At 36.4% G+C, this 20118-nt stretch overlaps 1 protein-coding gene across 1 annotated transcript; it reads left to right on the top strand.

Annotated features, from left to right (window-relative positions):
• The first annotated feature begins 5974 nt into the window (after positions 1-5974).
• LOC121727004 (retinal dehydrogenase 1-like) lies at positions 5975-18757 on the top strand. Its single transcript, XM_042114670.1, has 10 exons — positions 5975-6089; positions 7474-7578; positions 7941-8208; positions 8831-8947; positions 11138-11325; positions 11634-11736; positions 14624-14808; positions 15794-15958; positions 17654-17811; positions 18549-18757. Exons 1-10 carry the CDS (start codon positions 6063-6065, stop codon positions 18697-18699), a joined length of 1467 nt encoding a protein of 488 aa, XP_041970604.1. The 5' UTR covers positions 5975-6062; the 3' UTR covers positions 18700-18757.
• Positions 18758-20118: the final 1361 nt, after the last annotated feature.

Raw genomic sequence — 20118 nt, 5'->3', positions numbered from 1 at the left:
ATTTTAGGAAAATAATATAAAAACACAACATCACTCTTTCACATTCTTTCAAAAACTCCCCTCCTCCTCCTTAAGTCTCCTTAACAACCATTGCCTGCAGACTAAAATGTTGCAAACTAGTACAGGGACCTAAAAATCTGAAATTAATGAAAAGTTTTTCATTTACTACATTTCCATACATAAATTATTATAGTTAACTAGCTGTTGCCCGCGACTTCGTCCGCGTGGACTTTAGTTTATAGTTGTTCCCGTTCATCGATTAATTCGTTTACGTTTAAAATTAAGTACGATTTCTTAAAGACTTCAATTAAGTCAATCAGATTTACCAAATTCTTGAAACAAAACAAAATACAATCAAGCAGATTTAAGAAATCTAGTCAGAGAGATAAAAATCTAATCAGAGATATACCTAACTAAAAAAACAAAAAATAAATTATAAGCAAAAAACTTTTTGAAAAAAAAGCTTTTATTTAAATGCTTACTTTAAAAAGAAGAAAATAAATTTCCCCTTTAAAATTCTAACTATTAAGTTGTAACCTCAATATATTATACAATTTGCATTATAATAAAAGCTTGTCGCGAGACTTAACAATGTGTCAATATTTAATTACTTTAATAAAAAAAAATATAATATCAGTTTACTCAGTTATTAACAAATCACGCGACAAGCTTTTATTATCATGCAAATTGTATAATATATTGAGGTTACAACTTGATAGTTAGAATTTTAAAGGGGAAATTTATTTTCTTCTTTTTAAAGTAAGCATTTAAATAAAAGCTTTTTTTCAAAAAGTTTTTTGCTTATAATTTATTTTACGTATAGTACGCGATAGTTTACTAGGTAACTAAATAGAATGAAATTATTATTTTTAACAAAAAATTAAAACCGACTTCCAAGGTAAAAACAATAATAACATCATTTAAATAATAAAATCGTAGGAAAGTCAATTCTGTATAATATTGAATATTTTTGTACAATAAATAATTATTAGGGATGTGATCTACTATGCTAACGCGGACGAAGTCGCGGGCAACAGCTAGTTTGTATAATAATTTACAACTTAAACTATAATAATATGAAAAAGATAGATTATTATTTCATGGAAAATATTATAATGTATCAGTATGTATGCAGTTAATTTAGAAAATGTTGAAATGTGTCTATTGATTTATTGTAGTAATTAATTGCACGTTAAGGTCATCTATACTAATATTATAAAGCGGAAGAGTTTGTTAGTTTGTTTGTTTGTTTGAACGCGCTAATCTCAGGAACTACTGGTCCGATTTGAAAAATTCTTTCAGTATTAGATAGCCCATTTATCGAGGAAGGCTACAGGCCATATTTTATCACGCTAATACTAATAAGAGCGAAGAAATAGAGGAAAGTGTGGAAAAAATCGGTTGAAAATTATTTGAAAGGGCTTATTTGAACGCGCTAATCTCAGGAACTACTGGTCCGATTTGAAAAATTCTTTCAGTGTTAGATAGCCCATTTATCGAGAAAGGCTATAGGCTATATTTTATCACGGTAAGACTAATAAAAGCGAAGAAATAGAGGAAAATGTGGAAAAAACGGGGGAAATTATTTGAAAGGGTTCAAATAAGCCCTTTCAAATAATTGTCAACCGATTTGGTCTGTTATCCAGATGACACATACATGCTGGCCCACGGAGACAGTTTTGAGGAGACAATACGCCTGGCGAGAGTAGGTGAGGTTGTGGCGCTTATAGAAGCATTAGGGCTACGAGTCGCAGTCGAAAAGACATAGGCCATGCTTTTTCTATGGGCCCCGGAAGCACCGCCCCCGCGAAAGCATCACTGCGCATCGCAGAGATGTGGAGGAGAGTGTGCCGATCGGCGTTGAAATGCAGTGCTTGGGTTTGGTCCTTGATTATGATTTATGAGGCGCCCCTTCGGTCACTACCTGGACCATACGGACAGGAGGAAACCATCGCCTAAGTGCCACTACTACATGAGAAAGACGATTGAACGCTCTGCTTGGGCTGAGTTTTGCATAGTACTTGGATTGGACCTTACTACTTATTGGGAGGCAGTAGCTTATACTCTCTGCAAAACTGTTGTTGCAAACGGAGGCTGCACAAAGAGAGCGGGAAGCAAATTAATACGCAGATCCCATAAGAAGGAGGCACGAAGAGCGTAGGCTGCACGGCGCCCGGTGCGACCGCAAGGGCGCCGTCAAAAGTACATTTGCTTGTGATCTTGTGGTTTAGCGGCGAAACCGTGCTTACGCGCGGACGCATATCGACTGCTCCTAGGTAGACTATCGTAACATCAAAAAGACAACTTTAGAGGAGGAGCGTTTGAAGTTGCAAATTTGAACCACGACTTCATTTTTCAACCGATTGTTATGAAATTTGGCATGAGCAACAACAATAGTGTTAGGTATTAACTTATGCATTAAAATACTATATTATATGTTTGGTTTTGCTAAAATTGTTGTTGCGATATTATTCTTTGGAAAATCTACAACGAAAATTATTGCAACTAACACTAACCACAGTTTACGTTGAAAATTTTCCTTGGTAAAATATAGTAACGTTTACTTACCATACTATACAGGGGACTTCTTTAACGTTTTTGTACGGTATGTAAGACATATCTTCATTTACAGCGGAAAAACCAAATTCGAATTTATAGTAGGTTTGAGAAAATGAATTATTATTAATTATTGTTTCAAGAAAATATATGCTTACCTTCAAAAGTGTGTTTTAAATAGGTCGTTGACATGATTGATACTAATGATGTGCAAAAAAGTGCTAAAATATAGTATGTAATCAGCTAAGTTGGCTTGCAAAGCATCAATAATAAAAAAGGTCTGCTCTGTGAAATAATGGAATTTTCTAACATTCTTAAAAATCTATATGATATGCTGTATAACTTAAAATATGAGATAAGTATTCATTACAATCCATACTTCAATACTAATATTATAATAAATGCGAAAATGTGTCTCTGTCGTTACTTCTTCAGACCCAAACGAGGAAAATCGATTGATTTTCCTGAAATTTGGTATGAAGATACTTGGGAGTCCTGGAAAAGGACAAAGGATACTTTATATACCGGTAAAATATACGGTATTCGCAAAACAAACGAATTTTTGGCGTTAGGAGTTGCGGGCATCATCTAGAAAACCATAAACCATTGCTAGGTAACAGGTATATTATTTCATGTTGCGGATTGTTCTGAAGGCCTGTTGAGTCCACTATTACAAAAAATGGCTCCTGTGAACAAGATATCCGTAGAAGAATTGGGATGGCTAAGAGTGCTAAAAAACCTACTAGAGTGTAAAATCTGGCGTGACAAAAAGATTTCTTAAAAAATAAAACGAAACTTGTTCATATTTTAGTATTTTCCATATTCTTTTACGGATCCATGACATGGACTCTGAATTCTATAAACTGCAGACACAACATAGGACGCCTTCGATAAGGAAAATGTGTCCAATTTCATGGACTTCTTTCAGAACTAACGCGTCCATCCTGGCTAAGCTAAACATAAAAACAAGGCTCTAAATCACCTGCCTCAATATATCTTACAATACTATGGATACGAGTACATAGCCAGAAAGAAAGGAGATAAGTTTAAAATAGTCACTGGCGAGACTGAGGGAGAAAGACCTCGGGCCGCAGTCCCAATCATTAGGGCTAACGATTGGGACTGTTCCTATTAAATTCACATCCCAATTAATGTGTCCAATGTCTACAAGGCTTTTCGAGTGGCCAAAAATAGGAAAAAAAGCTGGCGTAACATTATTAGGAGGAATGTCATAGAATGGAGAAGTCACGACCCTCTGACATGAGGAATATGACTATAGGAAGAGGATCATTTGGGATACTATACTAGTCCAAAGGAAAGCCGCCCCTGATTCTAATGCCCTGTTTCTGAAGTTACCAGTTAAACTTTCATTAGCTAATGATACAATAAAGTTATGTATAGGATAAACGTTGGTTATCTGTCGGCTCGGCCGCCTATTATCGAAGCAACTTACTTCTCAGAAGTAATGTCAAATGTGTGCCTTACGCTCTGGAGTTAAGGTTAAATTTGTTATGTATGTAATTTTGGTGACATTTGTGACCCTGTCGTGGTAATGATGATGATGATGATGATGAATGTAATTTGCATAGTAGCATATGCTTTCAGTTCTTAAAACAGCGCCGAAACCCCCAAACTTGTATCTATAAGGAATCCGGAGTTCTCTTAGTATCTTCGGAACCATAGAATACCTCGTTGCGAAATCTTGCGTTTTGGTAGCATATGCTTAGGATGCTTCTCATAAAACCAAAATCACCATATGTTTCCATATAAATTTCGAGGAGTTCCCTTGATTACTCATGGTTCCTATCATCAGGTCACCACTTTTGTGAAAATGGGACCAAATTGGAGTGAAACCGTATTAGGTTTCACTCCAATTTGGTCCCATTTTCACAACAATTAACAAAACAAAAAATTTCGAAAATTTCTTTCACAAACGGCGGAGTAGTCGTTGAACATACAAAAAAAATATATATCCACAGCCGAACATATAACCTCCTCGTTTTTTGGAAGTCGGTTAAAAAATATATAGCCTATAGCCTTTCTCAATTTCTTTAAATCGGACCAGTAGTTCCGGAGATTAGCGCGTCCAGGTTAGCTATTTCAAATAATTTTCCCCTTTTTTCCCACATTTTCTTCTATTTCTTTGCTATATATATCCTATAGCCTTCCTCGATAAATGGGCTATCTAACACTGAAAGAATCATCAAAATCCGTTGCGTAGTTTTAAAGGGAACAAAGGGACATGACTCACATGAGGGAAAAAAGTGACCTTGTTTTATAATAAGTATAGATATACAAGAATTGCTCGTTTAAAGATATAAGATAATAATATGTAACGTATAATAGATATTACTCTTATCTAGGTACCTACGAGTACCTACTGTTGATTTAAGAATCACAATGAATCAGCAAATTTTAAAGCAACAAGATAGATTTGTTTTGGCCAGGCTGATTGGTCATAATGACTATTGAATAATTTTAGTGTTTATTATATTGTGATGTCTGCTATTCGTATTTCACCCATTCAATTTTTTACCTGCCCTTAAAAAATATTTATACCTACTATGCAAATTGCAAGGTGATCAAATTTGTTTAGGGTACCGTACCCAAAGGGTAAAAACGGGAACCTATTAGGTAGTAAGACTTCGTTGTCTGTCCGTCTGTCTGTCTCCAGGCTATAACTCAAGAACCGCTACAGCTAGACTTCTGAAATTTTTACAGATTGTGTATATCTGTTGCCGCTATAACAACAAATACTAAAAACATTGTAAAGCTAGAGTGTCGAAATTTTCACAGAACAACTCAGACAGACAGAGAGACAGACAGACAGTTTCCGTTTTAGGTTACCGTCATCAACGGCACGCATGTGCCGGGTCGACCGGAGAAATACCACGTTCTCACAGAAAACTGGCGTGAAACAGCGCTTGCGCTGTGTTTCGCCGAGTGAGTGAGTTTACCGGAGGCCCAATCCCCTACCCTATTCCCTTCCCTACCATCCCCTATTCCCTTCCTTACCCTCCCCTATTACCCTATTCCCTCTTAAAAGGCCGGCAACGCACTTGTAGCTCTACTGATGCTGCGAGTGTCCATGGGCGACGGAAGTTGCTTTCCATCAGGTGACCCGTTTGCTCGTTTGCCCCCTTATTTCATTAAAAAAAAAACTAAGTTTTGTTGATTACAGAACCCTAAAACGGAACCCTAACCAGCAGATTTTTTGTATATTATGTATAATGTATATTTTTGTATAATTTTCACCTTTACGCTGTTGAATTAGAGACTATTAAAAAACTAAAATATAAAACATAAAACTAAGCACAATATTTACAAATATTCAAACTATTGTACTAGCTACCGATAATAATGATAACTCTCAGATAAACACGATAGCTTGTTCACACGGAATGTATATATATAGGAAGACCAACGACTCTTAACACATTTGATAAGTGTTGTGAGTTGTGAGAGTGTGTCGTGATTAGATCCATTTTTATTGTCGACTTATTCAGATGGCACCTCAAGTTAAATACACTAAGGTCTGTGGGAAATATTTTAATTACTTAATAGTTTCGTAGTGTCGAAATTCATTCATTGCACAAGTTTTTCTTGGGACAAAATAGTTTGCATCAAAACCGGTTTAGCTGTTTGTTATGACGATGACAGGCATATTAGGGCCCTTCCACAAGACGTTTTTTTTTACGCGCTATCGACGAGCGTCTCTGATGCGCGCGTCACCTGCGCGTTATTATCGCGTTTTGGCAGATATTAGGGCCCTTCCACACGACGTTTTTTTTTTTTGCGCGCGTCATGTGCGCGTTTTCATCGCGTTTTGGCAGATATTACACGTTTTTTTGACGCAAATGAAACGCGCGTTTGTATCGATACAAATGCAAGTTGAACGCTATTGTAACGTGCTTTGAACATGCGTTTGTATCGATACAAACACACTGCGACTCAGCGGGGAACGACGGGTGGAACACACTTTATACCTATTTTGTTTCTTTGCGTGCATTTCTGTTTAGAAATGAAACGTGAAAATTCAACATAATATTATTTTGCTTTCACGCGTACACTACAGTTTCCTGTAGTATTAAGTTTAATTACATTTACATTCCCATTGTCATTGTTCCATTTTGAACACGTTCCTTAATCTTATATCTTTAAAGCATTCTTGTATATATACACACATATATATATATATATATATATATATATATATATATATATATATAAGATTCATGAAATTTAGTATATAGGGGGTTTCTGGGGCGATAAATCGATCTAGCTAGGAATCATTTTCAGAAAATGTCTTTTTATTCGTGTTTTTTCGATAATCGATAAACTGAAAAATATGACTCTTCCTGACATCTATTGGCGAATAATAATACTATTTTGTTAGCAACTAATTGTTTTAACGACCAGCAGATGGCGTTATTAAGTAACACGAAGTCAATGAGTGTTTGCTATAGAGCAAAGCTTGGCCATCCAGGTACTTATTGTTTAACAACGTTGAAGTAAATATGGGTAACAGTGGGGCAAGAAGGGAATTTTAGAGCGTGGCTTTTGTGGTTTTATGGACGATGATCTGAATTTCATTTTGATCCATCTTAGGATCCTCCGAGTGACGACTCTGAAAAAAAAGCTGGCCCTTTAGCTAAGACGTTATCTTTATCGATTCCCCGATCAAAGTATGAAGTTAACGTTCGACTCTTCTAATGTCAATTCCATACATTTTGATCGACGATTTAATAAAGAAGCGGTAAATAAACCTCTTGGCTAGGGGCTTTGCTTAAATTGATATGTTTATAACCTATTTTATAAATTATAACACACTATGTGTTAAAACCGATAGGCTTAAACACATAATTTAAATTATTCTCGTTGTCTAATATGAAAATTAATTGTGTTACATGATTACAGCTGTTCATCGACAATAAGTGGGTGGACGCGAAGTCGGGGAAGACCTTCCCCACCATCAACCCCCATGACGGCTCCGTCAACGCTAAAGTCGCCGAGGGTGATAAGGTACGATTTTTTTAATAAGGGGGTAAACGAGCAAATAGGCCACCAGATGGAGAGCAACTACCATCGCCCGTGAAGTATGGACATTAGAAGAGCTGTTATGTATGTGCGTTACCGGCCGTGCATTTAAATTTTATTTATGCTTACGAGATTTTTTATTACATTCCTACTTTTTTGGAGGTAAAATTCATGACGCAATGTACAAATTATCTAAAATGCAGCTCTAATTTCTTGAGTATCGGGGAAGTAACCTTTATGTAATTTTTAATATTTTCTTATTCCCAACATTTCGGTCCACTATTTAAAATCCGTTAGTATCTTAAACATTCGCGTAAATTAAAAAAAATATTTCTTAATTGTTTCAGGCAGATATCGATGCTGCTGTCAGCGCCGCTAAGAAAGCCTTCCATCGCAATTCCCCATGGAGACTCATGAACGCTTCGGAAAGAGCCAAACTGATAAACAAGTTCGTTGACCTCATCGAAAGAGACTTCGACTATCTGTCGGAGTTGGAGACCCTCGACAATGGGACACTGTGCAGGACGCGTCAGATGTTCATTAGCATGGCCATCAGTAGCGCGAGATACATTGCAAGTTTAGCGGATAAGGTCGAGGGAGCTACAACTAGTGCAGGTATCAATCTAGAGTTTAATTCACAATTTGTATTGGGAAGAGATGAATTTCAGAAGAGAGTGAAACACATAATTTTTGAGATAAAATACTTTACGTAATATTTCGACCTGCTGTCCTAGCACGGGGATTGTCGATCTAGAAGAAATAGATAAAAACAAGAAATAACTATAGTTTCTTGGAAAATAGTTCCTGATTTAAAGTAAATAAGGTCGTAGATTCATCGGCAACAATAATCATTTTTTATGTAAGTTTTTCGAGCAACTTTTACGACCTATTGTTTTGCGAGCTCGGATTTATAAACATTTTGTAAAATGTTACACAATTTGTCTAGCACTTTGGCGATGTAGATTCTTTGAGGGTGGAATTATCAATTTTCCCACGCTAAACAATGGGTAATAAAACAGTTCACAAAATGCACTTCAAAATAAAATAACATTGACAATGAATCTACGACCTTATTTACTTACACGTAGGATCTTTTATCAAAAAAACTATAGTTATATTTTGTCTACGAAGATCGGAAACAAATTTTAATCCCCGTGCTAAGCAAGCAGGAGTGCACCGATCCGAAATTTAAAATTATTTCTCCAATCAACTTATGTAAAACATTGTTCTATTTCAGATGGTGAAGTTTTCTCTTACACCTTGAAACAGCCAGTGGGCGTTTGTGGATTAATTCTACCCTGGAATGGACCTATATTCATTTTCTTAGCAAAAGTTGTGACGGCATTAGCAGCAGGTGAGTTTTCCTGTCTAAAATCAATTTGCATTTAGGTGATTTCATTAGGCATCTAGAAGAAAAATTGATACAAAGAACTTTGTGATGGCCTGGGAACAAAAGTTGTACTTACCTATGTTTATACTTACTTTTGGTTTACGAGTAGTTTACGTATTATGCGGTATGTTAGTCTTTAGATTTTTACGAAATCCCTTTTTTAAAAAGAATATTTTATTTTACATAAAGTTTATTTATTTGGGGTTGGGGAAAAAGTTTCTTCGCATTTTATATAAAAATTCAAAAGGTTTAATTACTTTTTTTTAAAAATTTATTTACAATTGACTGAAGTATATAGGTGCCATTTTTTTCGATAACTTTTTGCCATCTTGTTGGTAGGGACATGATCCCATTGCTATAAAAATGTTGGGGCTTCTGATGAAAAAACTGCGACAAGTGGTTTTGACAGTCCTAAGGTATTCTGCAGCGACCGAAACAGGTGGAGATCTGAAGGTGCAAGGGCAGGACAATACGGCGGATGCATTAAGACCTCCTAGCCAAATTCCTGTAATTTTTGCTGAGTGACTAAAGATGTGTTAGGTCTAGCGTTATCATAGTGAAAAACCACACCCCTTCTGTTGATTAATTCCGGCCTCTTTCTCTCAACTTCTTACTTTAAGCTCTTCAGTCGTTCGCAGTACAGTTCAGAATCGATGGTCCTGCCTGACGGTAACAGTTCATAATTAATAATGCCCTTCCAATCCCACTGGCCACCACACACATGGCATCGACCTGTTGCGAGTTAACCCGGGTTTCGCCACAGTCTGTGAAGCCTGACCGGCCTTTGACCACGATCTTTTTCGCAAGTTCTTGTCGTACGTGATCCAGTTTTCATCACCAGTTATTAGCTTCTTCAAAAATGGTTCGCTTTCATTACGTCGTATTATAGAATCACAAATGAGTACACGGTTCATTAGATTTCTTTCAGTGAGCTCATGAGGCACCCAAATATCGAGCTTTTTGGTGTACCCAGCTTTTTTCAAATGCACCAAAACCATTTTGTGGTCAACCCCCAGTTCTTCGCGCTTGTCTTTTTTTCGCGGATTGTGTTGCATTTTTACATTTTTTACCTTTTTTGTAATAAAATTTTAAAATGTATTGAATTTCTTCATTAGAATCACTCATTTTAACAATAAATAATTGGCCAAGTGCGAGTCGGACTCGCGCACGAAGATTCCGTACCGATACAAAGCAAAAATACGCTAAAAATTGGGGTTTTCGTATGGGAGCCACCCTTAAATTTATATTTTATTTTAATATTACTAGCTATTTGACCGAGCTTTGCTCGGTATTCGATAAAACACGAATAAAATGACATTTTCTAAAAATGATTCCTAGCTAGATCGATTTATGGAGACTTCACTTGTTAGAGACGGATATACTCATGAAAATCGTTTGAGCCGATTCCCAGATTCCAATTTTATATATATATACAAGAATTGCTCGTTTATAGATATAAGATTATTTAATATTAAAGTAGGTACACATATTATAACAAAAGAGTGTGAAAAATTCAACTCCCTACCTTTTGCTACTATTGATATAGAGCAAAAAAGGCCGAAAAAAATTACGTTTGTTGTATGGGAGCCCCCCTTAAATATTAATTTTATTTTGTTTTCAGTATTTGTTGTTATAGCGGCAACAGATATACACAATCTGTAAAAAATTCAGAAGTCTAGCTGTAGCGGTTCTTGAGATACAGCCTGGAGACAGACAGACGGACTGACAACGAAGTCTTAGTAATAGGGTTCCTTTTTTACCCTTTGGGTACGGAACCCTAAAAAAACAAAATATGAAAATGATAAAATCTCACATTTACCTAATTTGAATTTGGAATTATTGTCTTCTGTAAAATTAAAACTTTTTAATGATACCAAAATTGACCAGATACAATTATTATTGGTATAGCCCAAGAGATTTTATGACAAGTTCATACTGTATACTATAATGCGAAAAGACTTTTTTCCCCAACCTATTATATTTTATTCAGTACATAAAGATAGAAAAGAAGTATATGACTGTCTTTACCCTCCTCACTTCTAATATTTAATCGATTTTGATTAAATATTACATGGGAAAAGAACATACTTTGAATTTCGGGAAAAGGACATAAGATTTTGTCACGGAGAATCCCTTTAACTAATTGTATTACAGGATGCACGGTTGTAGTGAAACCGGCCGAGCAGACTCCACTCACCGCGTTGGTTCTTGCCGCCCTCTCTTTGGAGGCGAGTTTCCCTCCCGGAGTGCTGAATGTTGTCAACGGTTTCGGTCCCACTGCTGGAGCAGCCCTGGCCTCACACCCAGATGTTGCCAAGATCTCTTTCACGGGATCTGTTGAGGTAAGAAGTAATTTCCTCTATCGCCCGCACTCAGAGAGTTTTAATGATTGTACCTTTAACCTTAAATTAAACGATAGTTTAACAGAAAATGTAGTAAATAAACTAAAGGATTTGAGTGGGTCACTTTAAAGTTTAAATGCATCACATTGCATCGACCCATCACGTTGCAAAAACAGCTGACCATTACGGATCACATAATTTTGTACTATGATTATCATATTTACATACGTGTTTGTAAGTACCAAGTACGATACCTATATCATTTACTTTGTAAGCAATTTGTAATCATAATTAAGGAATGTTGATAGGTAGGAAAGCTGATACAACAAGCATCAGGTGCTTCAAACCTGAAGAGAGTCACTCTCGAACTCGGTGGAAAGAGCCCACTGATTATTATGGACGACGCTAACTGTAAGTGATAATAGTTTGATGGTCTTTAAGCCCGTCACAGACTTAGCTATAATATATATTACTTAATATTTTTATAGCTAGGCATATTACTATATATTTTCTATACTTACTAATTTTCGCGTGACCGCACACTCAGCTATAATATATATTTCTGATAGCTACTATAATATATATTATAGTACGGTATATTGATATATATATATATATATATATATATATATATATATATATATATATATATATATATATATATATATATATATTATAGCTACGTCTGTGACGGGCTTTATAGAAGATTGTTGTTGTCAAGGTTCAGTGTATTTTTAAATCGTTTCTATCAGATCATTCGATAATATTCTGATCACAATCTTTGATCATATACTACACCAAAGATAACATAACATAATTATGATGTGCATCTACGCTGACGAGCGTCATTACGAGTATCATTAAAGTTAAGGTCAAGGCTCTTAACGTTTTTTATCTACTCTAGTACTTATTTGTACTAGCTGTTTCACGCGGCTTAGTTCGCGTAACGTGAAGTCTAGGTATTTACGCTCAATTAAAAGTAGCCTATGTCTTTTCTCGTCATCTAACTATCTGCGCCGAAAATCTTTCGCTTAGTTTTGAAGATCTAAGCATGTATAGAGACAGACAAGGGAAAACTTTTTTTTCTTTTAAATACTTTATTCACTTTATTACAATTGTTTTACAGTATACATTAATACGCCAAACTGAAGAAGCAGTTTGTAGGCGTTCCGCTCAAACACAAAAATTACATGCAATTGCAGTAATACAATGATAATTACACAAAATATAATACTAACAAGTAACAATAATTACGAACTTACTAAAAAGTGTTTGTGTGTGTGTGTGTGTGTGTGTGTGTGTGTGTGTGTGTGTGTGTGTGTGTGTGTGTGTGTGTGTGTGTGTGTGTGGTGTGTGGTGTGTGGTGTGTGGTGTGTGGTGTGTGGTGTGTGGTGTGTGTGTGTGTGTGTCGGTGTTTGTGTGTGTCGGTGTCTGTGTGTGAGAATGAGAGTACATTTTTTTATTAAATTTTTTTAGTATATCCAAGCATTTCTTTCAGTTTTTGTTTTAATTTCTTTTTAAACTTTATTTTCTTTTCCTCTCTTAATATCTTAAACTTATAACATAATTTAGGCACTATATACTTCCTAGTTCTTTCCCCATAATAATCATTTACTTTTATTTGCTCTAATTTTCCTTTTTTCGACTCTCTAACACTATATTTATGCTTTATCTTTATTTTAAATTTATGACTATAATATGTTTCTATCGCAATTAAATATTTCACTTTTTCACTTACTGGTATAATTTCACATTCCTGGAATAGTTTACAATAGTCGTGTTTGTATATATTTTTTGTTCATTTATCTACCATTATTTTTAAAAACCTTATTTGTATATTTTTAATTTGTTCTTAGATATACGTTTTAAACGTTAACCCATAGCAATTTAGTCCATAATTATTAATGACAGACTCCACCAGAGCATAGTAAACCATAAGCAGGGTATGTTTATCTAATATTCTTTTTAAAAGATAAAATTTACTGAGTACTAATCTCAATCTATTACATACTAATTCAATGTGCGGCTTCCAAGTAAAGTTATTATCTATAATCAGACCCAAATATATTATATTATTTACCACTTCCAATTCGTTACAATGACAGTTATTATTTTGATGTAAACAGTTATATTATCTGTGTTCCACCGATCGATTGTGGGGTGAGCATATATGCATAACTTTAGTTTTACTGGTGTTTAGTAATATCCCATTATCGTGGCCTATAATTTTGTTATTTTATCAAAATCACTTTGCAATTGACTTTCCATCAGTTGCAAGTTTTTACCTACTACTACCAGGCATGTATCATCAGCATACATGTATAACCTACTATATGTACTACATTAGGCATGCTATTTACATGCATTGTATACCCAGAAGGACCATATACAGAACCAGTGGGCACCCCCAACGTTATGTCCGCATCTGCGCCCGTTGTATCATCGACAACGGTGCAGAGCGTCCTGTTCTTCAAGTAGCTCTTGAAGAACTATTGGTGGGCCCACTGATACCGTATTCCTCTATTGCCTTTGAAAGCTGTTTGTGGTCAAGAGTATCAAACGCCTTCTTAAAATCAATAAATAATGCTTAAATCTGATTTTTATCATTTAGCTGCTCATTAATAAAATCCGTAGACTCAATTAGTAGGGTATCTGTACTCCTTCTTGGTCTAAATCCATGTTGGCAGTTTGTAATAATATTATTTTTTTCTAAATAGTCAGTTATTTGTTTAACTACAATTTTATTTACTACGGATAAAATAGCTACTGGCCTGTAATTTGTATAGTCCAAATGACTTCCTTGTTTATAAATCGGTGTTATAATTGCTCGTTTGAGCTCATCAGGATAAATACCTCGCGATACACACATGTTAACAAATTTTGCAATAATTTTACTTAAATCATTGATTATACATTTTAAATCCGTTACCCGTATTTGATCACTACCGGGTGCCTTATGCCTCTATGGCATTTACCTTCCTATATCGAAATGAACTATAATTTGGCCTAACATAAGTATTTCGATCTAAAAAAAATTTCATTACAATTATGTTTAATTTTTTCTATTTCCTGTGTAAAAGTTTTAGAAAAGTTAGTGCAAATATTAAACAACTTCCAATTTTTACTTGTATTCCTTTCCATTGCTTGTTTCTCGCAGTGTTTATGATTTTATTTAGTTTGTTTCGAAACCTCGTATAATCGAACCTCTTGGACATGTTAGACGGTTCCATTTAACATATTCTAAATAACTCTTTTAAAAAAATATGTACTAGGTAGTGTTTAAATCATTATTTCGCAGTGGACATAGCTGTTCCGTATGCTGCCCATGGTATCTTCGCGAACCAAGGACAGGTTTGCGTTGCTGCGTCCCGCTTGTACGTGCACGCAAAAATATACGATAAGTTTGTGGAGAAAGCTGTTGAGATGGCTAAAACACTGAAAATTGGAAACCCAATGGATCCAGAGTCCCATCATGGCCCTCAGGTAAAAATTTATTCCTCTCAGTCGGCGGCGGCAGTTGACGGCAGTTGACGGCAGTCGACGGTAGCCGATGGCAGCCGTTAACAATTTATGACGCTTGCAGGGGGCCTACCACGACCTTTCCTAAAACGATCATGTTTCCAGAAAGCTTTGTTGTTAGATTACAATAACATTACCGTACTCACTTTTCAAATAAAATTTTACTAAAAAACACTAAAAAATGCAAAATATTGTTAAATCCGCTGTGAAATATCAACTTTTTAAGCTTGACGTTAAAGTAATTATTGCTTATCTGTCAAACGGTGTCGCTTAGTAGAGGTGGTGGTAGGCCCCCAGTTGTGACGTACCGCCTAAAGGTAAGCGGCCACAGGTCAATATCGTACGGACGTCTCGCATCAAACGGATAATTTTTTCACATTACTTCCGCTGAATCGGCAGCGTATGGATAATCGAATAGTCTAGTAAATGAATGCTCAAAAGGGGGGTGTGGGTGGAATAGTCAAAAGCAGAAATTTTGACTTAGAAACTTTGTTTGGACTAATTTGAAGATAAACATACTGTCTAGTCGGTAATACGTACGCTGCCGATACAGTGGACGTACTGTAAAAAAATTATCCGTTTGATGAGAGACGTCCGTTGCGTACGATACCGACCTGTGGACATTTACCTTCACGCGCTACGTCACAACTGCAAGCGTGATAAACTGTCACCGGCTGCCGTCGACTGCCGCCGACACGTACCGCCAACTGCCGTCGACTGCCGCCGACACGTGCCGCCGACTGCAGTCGACTGCAGCCGACGCGTCGCGCCGAAGGCAGCCTTAAAGTCTTTGGAACTAGCCCCCCATGTCACACTTTATTTATTGCCATCAACCTGTTGTCAGTTATTTGGTATGATTCCCGCTCCCCTTTCATTACTGTTTTATTACTGTTGCTGTTACTTAATAATTGGATGGACTCTATGTAACATCTGGGTATGCACTTCGCAGGTCGACGAGGACATGTTCAAGAAAGTTCTAGGCTACATTGAGAAGGGTAAGAAGGAGGGCGCACGTCTTCTCACTGGAGGCAAAAGAGTCGGCAACACTGGGTACTACATCGAGCCAACTGTCTTCGCTGACGTCACAGACAACATGACCATTGCAAAAGAAGAGGTAAGTGTTGGCAATTTTTGTGATAAACAAAGTGGATTTGTCATTTGTCCCAAATGTGATAGTAACATCGAAGAAATTGATTCATAGGCAGCTGACGGACCCGCCATTTGGTAATTGGTCGGATTATGTCAACTTAATGTAATGCTAAGTACTCACATATTGTTTTGCTTGATAGTTTTACTTCAAATCGAGCAATAACCACCGTGTCACGTGTGCGGTGTGGACCGCAAAACTGACAGCTCGAAGGCTCGCTTCGAGCTGTCAGTTTTGCGCAATTAAATATGTCAAATATGTCATTTCCTTCGATTCGGAATAAAACTATCGAGCAAAACCGTATGGGAGTACTTAGCATTAGTCGTCATCAGTCGGTTGGGTTTGACAAAACATGCATCAACTTCTCTAATATGTAGTACCAAAGTGCGCCTGTTACTTTGAAGATGCAACACCACTTCGTTGATTGATAGTTCTCTCGAAGGTCAAGGTCAAAGCTACACAATATTGTATCATACTTGTTTAACTGGGTGCAGCATGAGTCATGACCAATATGACGAGTCATCAATGTAAATTACGAAAAAATAAATATAAGACTTTTGCGGAACTATTTTTACATTAAATAGTAACATTATTATAGGTTTTTTTTTATCAAACATGGCGTTTCCGGTCCGTTGCTTCATTATTATTCATTATTAAAAGTCGCATCTATAATATTGTGTCGTGTAAAAACTGTATTTATGCGACAGCGGCAAAGATAAAATTAAGTATAATTATTATTCTAGTCGACCTTGTATAAATGTCGCAATCGACTGGTTAAAAAAGCCATTCTATCAAACAGCTAGCCTTTTGACTGAACAACACCATTCAATCACACGGCTATGCGTCGCTTAGCCGACTTGTTGACTGTAACGTTCAACACTACAGCTAAATGACGCTTAGCCAACTGGTTAAATGGTAAATTAACTAAGGTGACCATTAGCTTAGTGGTATTATTACACAAGCGTAATGATTACAAGCAGATTAATTGTATTCTAACTCATTTTGAATACAATTGCCAATAACTTGGTGATGCATTTCATAGTCCCGTTATTTCTCCTCTAATATTAGTTTAAATTTTGATTCATTAGTATGTGCCCCATAATTTCTGTCTCTTTAATAATACTTGTAACGTATATTTACGAAAAATTTCTTAATACAATCACAAAACACAGGTTAGTTGATGCCATATTGTAAACAAAACGCACCTAGCGCCGCGGTGGTGAGCGCTGAACTAATTCAATCAAACGGCGGCTTTTGAATCAGATGTAGTGTCAAACGTTTTGAGCGACTTAAATATTAAATTAAAAAGCTAGACGTGTGATTGAATGGCGTTGTTCAGTCAAAGGGCTAGTTGTTTGATTGAACGGCTATTTAAACCAGTTGTCTGCGACATAAATATTATATTAATATTATGTCTCCTATAATTAATGAAGTGTCAATAAAGTATCTTAATAATAATCGGGCATTAAAAGCTACATAAGTAAACTATAATATCTGTATCAAACTCATCTACACACCCACACAATATAATCTTTACCTAAGCGTAGGGCTCCTAAGAAAATTTTCAGCAGGGCTAAAAGGGCTCTATAAGACTTTTCCATTGATCACCTCCATAAAATGAAATTATATTTTTCACATCCGCTACACTTTTTTTAATTATAGATATTCGGTCCAGTCCAAAGCATACTGAAGTTCGATTCAGTGGACGACGTGTTGGAACGCGCCAACAACACCACGTACGGCCTGGCCGCGGGCATCTTCACAACCAGCCTGGACACCGCTCTCCAGTTCTCCAAACATCTCGAGGCTGGTGTTGTTTGGTCAGTGTTTTTTTTCAATTGAAATAGCGAAGTAAGTAGGTACATTATTGGAAATCTTCAATCAGCAGTATGGAAAAATAGCTATATGACGCACTTGCCGGATAGGCCCACTTTGCCATACTCGCTTTTTTATGAAATAAGGGGGCAAACGAGCAAACGGGTCACCTGATGGAAAGCAACTTCCGTCACCCATGGACACTCGCAGCATCAGAAAAGCTGCAGGTGCGTTGCCGGCCTTTTAAGAGGGAATAGGGTAATAGGGGAGGGTAGGGAAGGGAATAGGGTAGGGGATTGAGTCTCCGGTAAACTCACTCACTCGGCGAAACAAAGCGAAGCTATTTCACGCCGGTTTTCTGTGAGAACGTGGTATTTCTCCGGTCGAGCCGGCCTATTCGTGCCGAAGCATGGCTCTCCCACAATTAAAATGCCATTTGACAGCTGGAGAGTACGAGAGTTTTTAGCCTACTACGTCAGAAGCGGGCTTATGTATTTAAGTGTATGTGTGTGCAAATACCTACGTACCTTAACCTCGACCAAGATGAACCTTCAAGAAAATATTAGATTAATTGCATTAGTTGTGGGAGAAAACTGGGGAACATCAATATTAAATAGGAACATTTTTGCAGGAAATTATTTTATTTTTGAAGACATAGGTAACTTTGTTGTACATATATTAAAATGTAAAAATATTCTTTGCTTTACAATTAGCATCTAATCAATAATTATATTCGCTACAGGGTTAACACATACCTCCACATGAGTCCGCAAGCGCCATTCGGAGGTTTCAAGCAGTCTGGCCTGGGCAGAGAGATGGGACCGAAGGCTTTGGAAGCGTACTTAGAAGAGAAGTCTGTCTATATCAACTTGCCCAAGAAGTTTGGAAATTAAATCTATGCTTGTGATACTTGTAATAAATGTTAAACAATAAATGTATTTATTTTTATTTGTGTTTTGTTTCAATACGTTTAAAATGATTTGTTATTTTTCAAATTCAATTGTTACAGGGTGTAACAAAACTAAGTGATAATACTTTAGGCGTATGGGTATACCCCAGTCCCCACTTCCCATACAGGGTGGAATTAAACCTTCCTGTCAAATTTTTTTCAGGGCTTAGGTATTATTAGGAGAGTCCATTTAACCAAAAAAAAAATGGGTGTAATTTTTTTTTCAATGACATATTTTATCCCATATAAAATCTTTGCAGTACGGTCACTCGCGGCGCGGGGCAATGAGCGGGGGCGACGCGGGGGAAAAATTATTTATGAGGCGGCGGCGCTTGCCCATACAAATCACAAATAATATTTTGCTCTTTCAGCGCTGCTACTTTCACAATGAACTCTATATTATAAGGAACATATACGCACTGTAAAGTATAATATATATCTTTTAAATATATTGTACCACTTATATCTAACACTGTATCTTAGTAAGTGGTATAACTACTTTGTTACAAACCATTCAACAAGAACAGTTGGTAGAAAAGAATATAAGAAGTATCATGCGAAAACAGCATCTATTATTAATTAGGTCATTGTATAGCAAGAAAAGTACAATTAATTACCTTTACTTAATTAATTGAATTAGGTACCGGATTTTGTGAAGTAAGTAAGTAACAATTATGGTCGGTGAGTAATTAAATTGTAGGACTCACTCAAGCTTTCTAAACTTAAGCTCAATTCACATCGATACCATACGTAACGAAATGCCAATACAAAATATCAAGCGGCGCCGGGCGCGGCGTCACAGTAAATCACATATTAATTATGTACTGCTATGCTACCCTAGGGCTCAATTTACACCGCCGGAATGGAAGCGTCAATTTCGTCTCATGCGATTTCTCGATAATACAATTTCAACAATTGGGACCTATGAATATCTACATTGCTCTATGATGGAGAAATGGACCTCTAATATAGATCCACCCATTAAAAAAGTGATAATGAAATAATAGAATTATTAAACAAGTGGGTTTGATAAAATTCTATTATTCTGGGTGCTCGGTAGTGCTCTCGCCAAGACGAGCCATGCGAAGCGCAAGGGCTTTTCTGGAAACGATTCGTAGTATTTTTGAACCCTCATAATTTTGGTTTGGGTAATGCAAGATAGTTCAAATTTTTAAAAATATAATGATATGAGTATAATTATTAAATGCGCAAATTTTGGACGTAAAAAAAATACGGACGTAACCTAGTCTAATCACGAGTGAAGCATAGTTATGGCCGCCCGTGTAGGATGTGTGCGTGTCATTGGCGCCGTCACTCAATGTACTATCAGAGAAGTTGATTTCTATGCAAATCGGGGACCTAA

Source organism: Aricia agestis, chromosome 5, assembly GCF_905147365.1.
Source record: "Aricia agestis chromosome 5, ilAriAges1.1, whole genome shotgun sequence".
NCBI lineage: Eukaryota > Metazoa > Arthropoda > Insecta > Lepidoptera > Lycaenidae > Aricia > Aricia agestis.
The sequence above is the reverse complement of the archived record's forward strand: the minus strand, read 5'-3'. Positions and strand labels throughout refer to the sequence as shown.

Excerpts from the sequence above, each read along its gene's own strand:
- LOC121727004 (XM_042114670.1), top strand. The coding sequence starts at position 6,063 with ATGGCACCTCAAGTTAAATACACTAAG. Across the intron at positions 11,737-14,623 it reads TATTATGGACGACGCTAACT|TGGACATAGCTGTTCCGTAT; the intron begins GTAAGTGATAAT and ends ATTATTTCGCAG. Across the intron at positions 15,959-17,653 it reads TGACCATTGCAAAAGAAGAG|ATATTCGGTCCAGTCCAAAG; the intron begins GTAAGTGTTGGC and ends TTTTAATTATAG.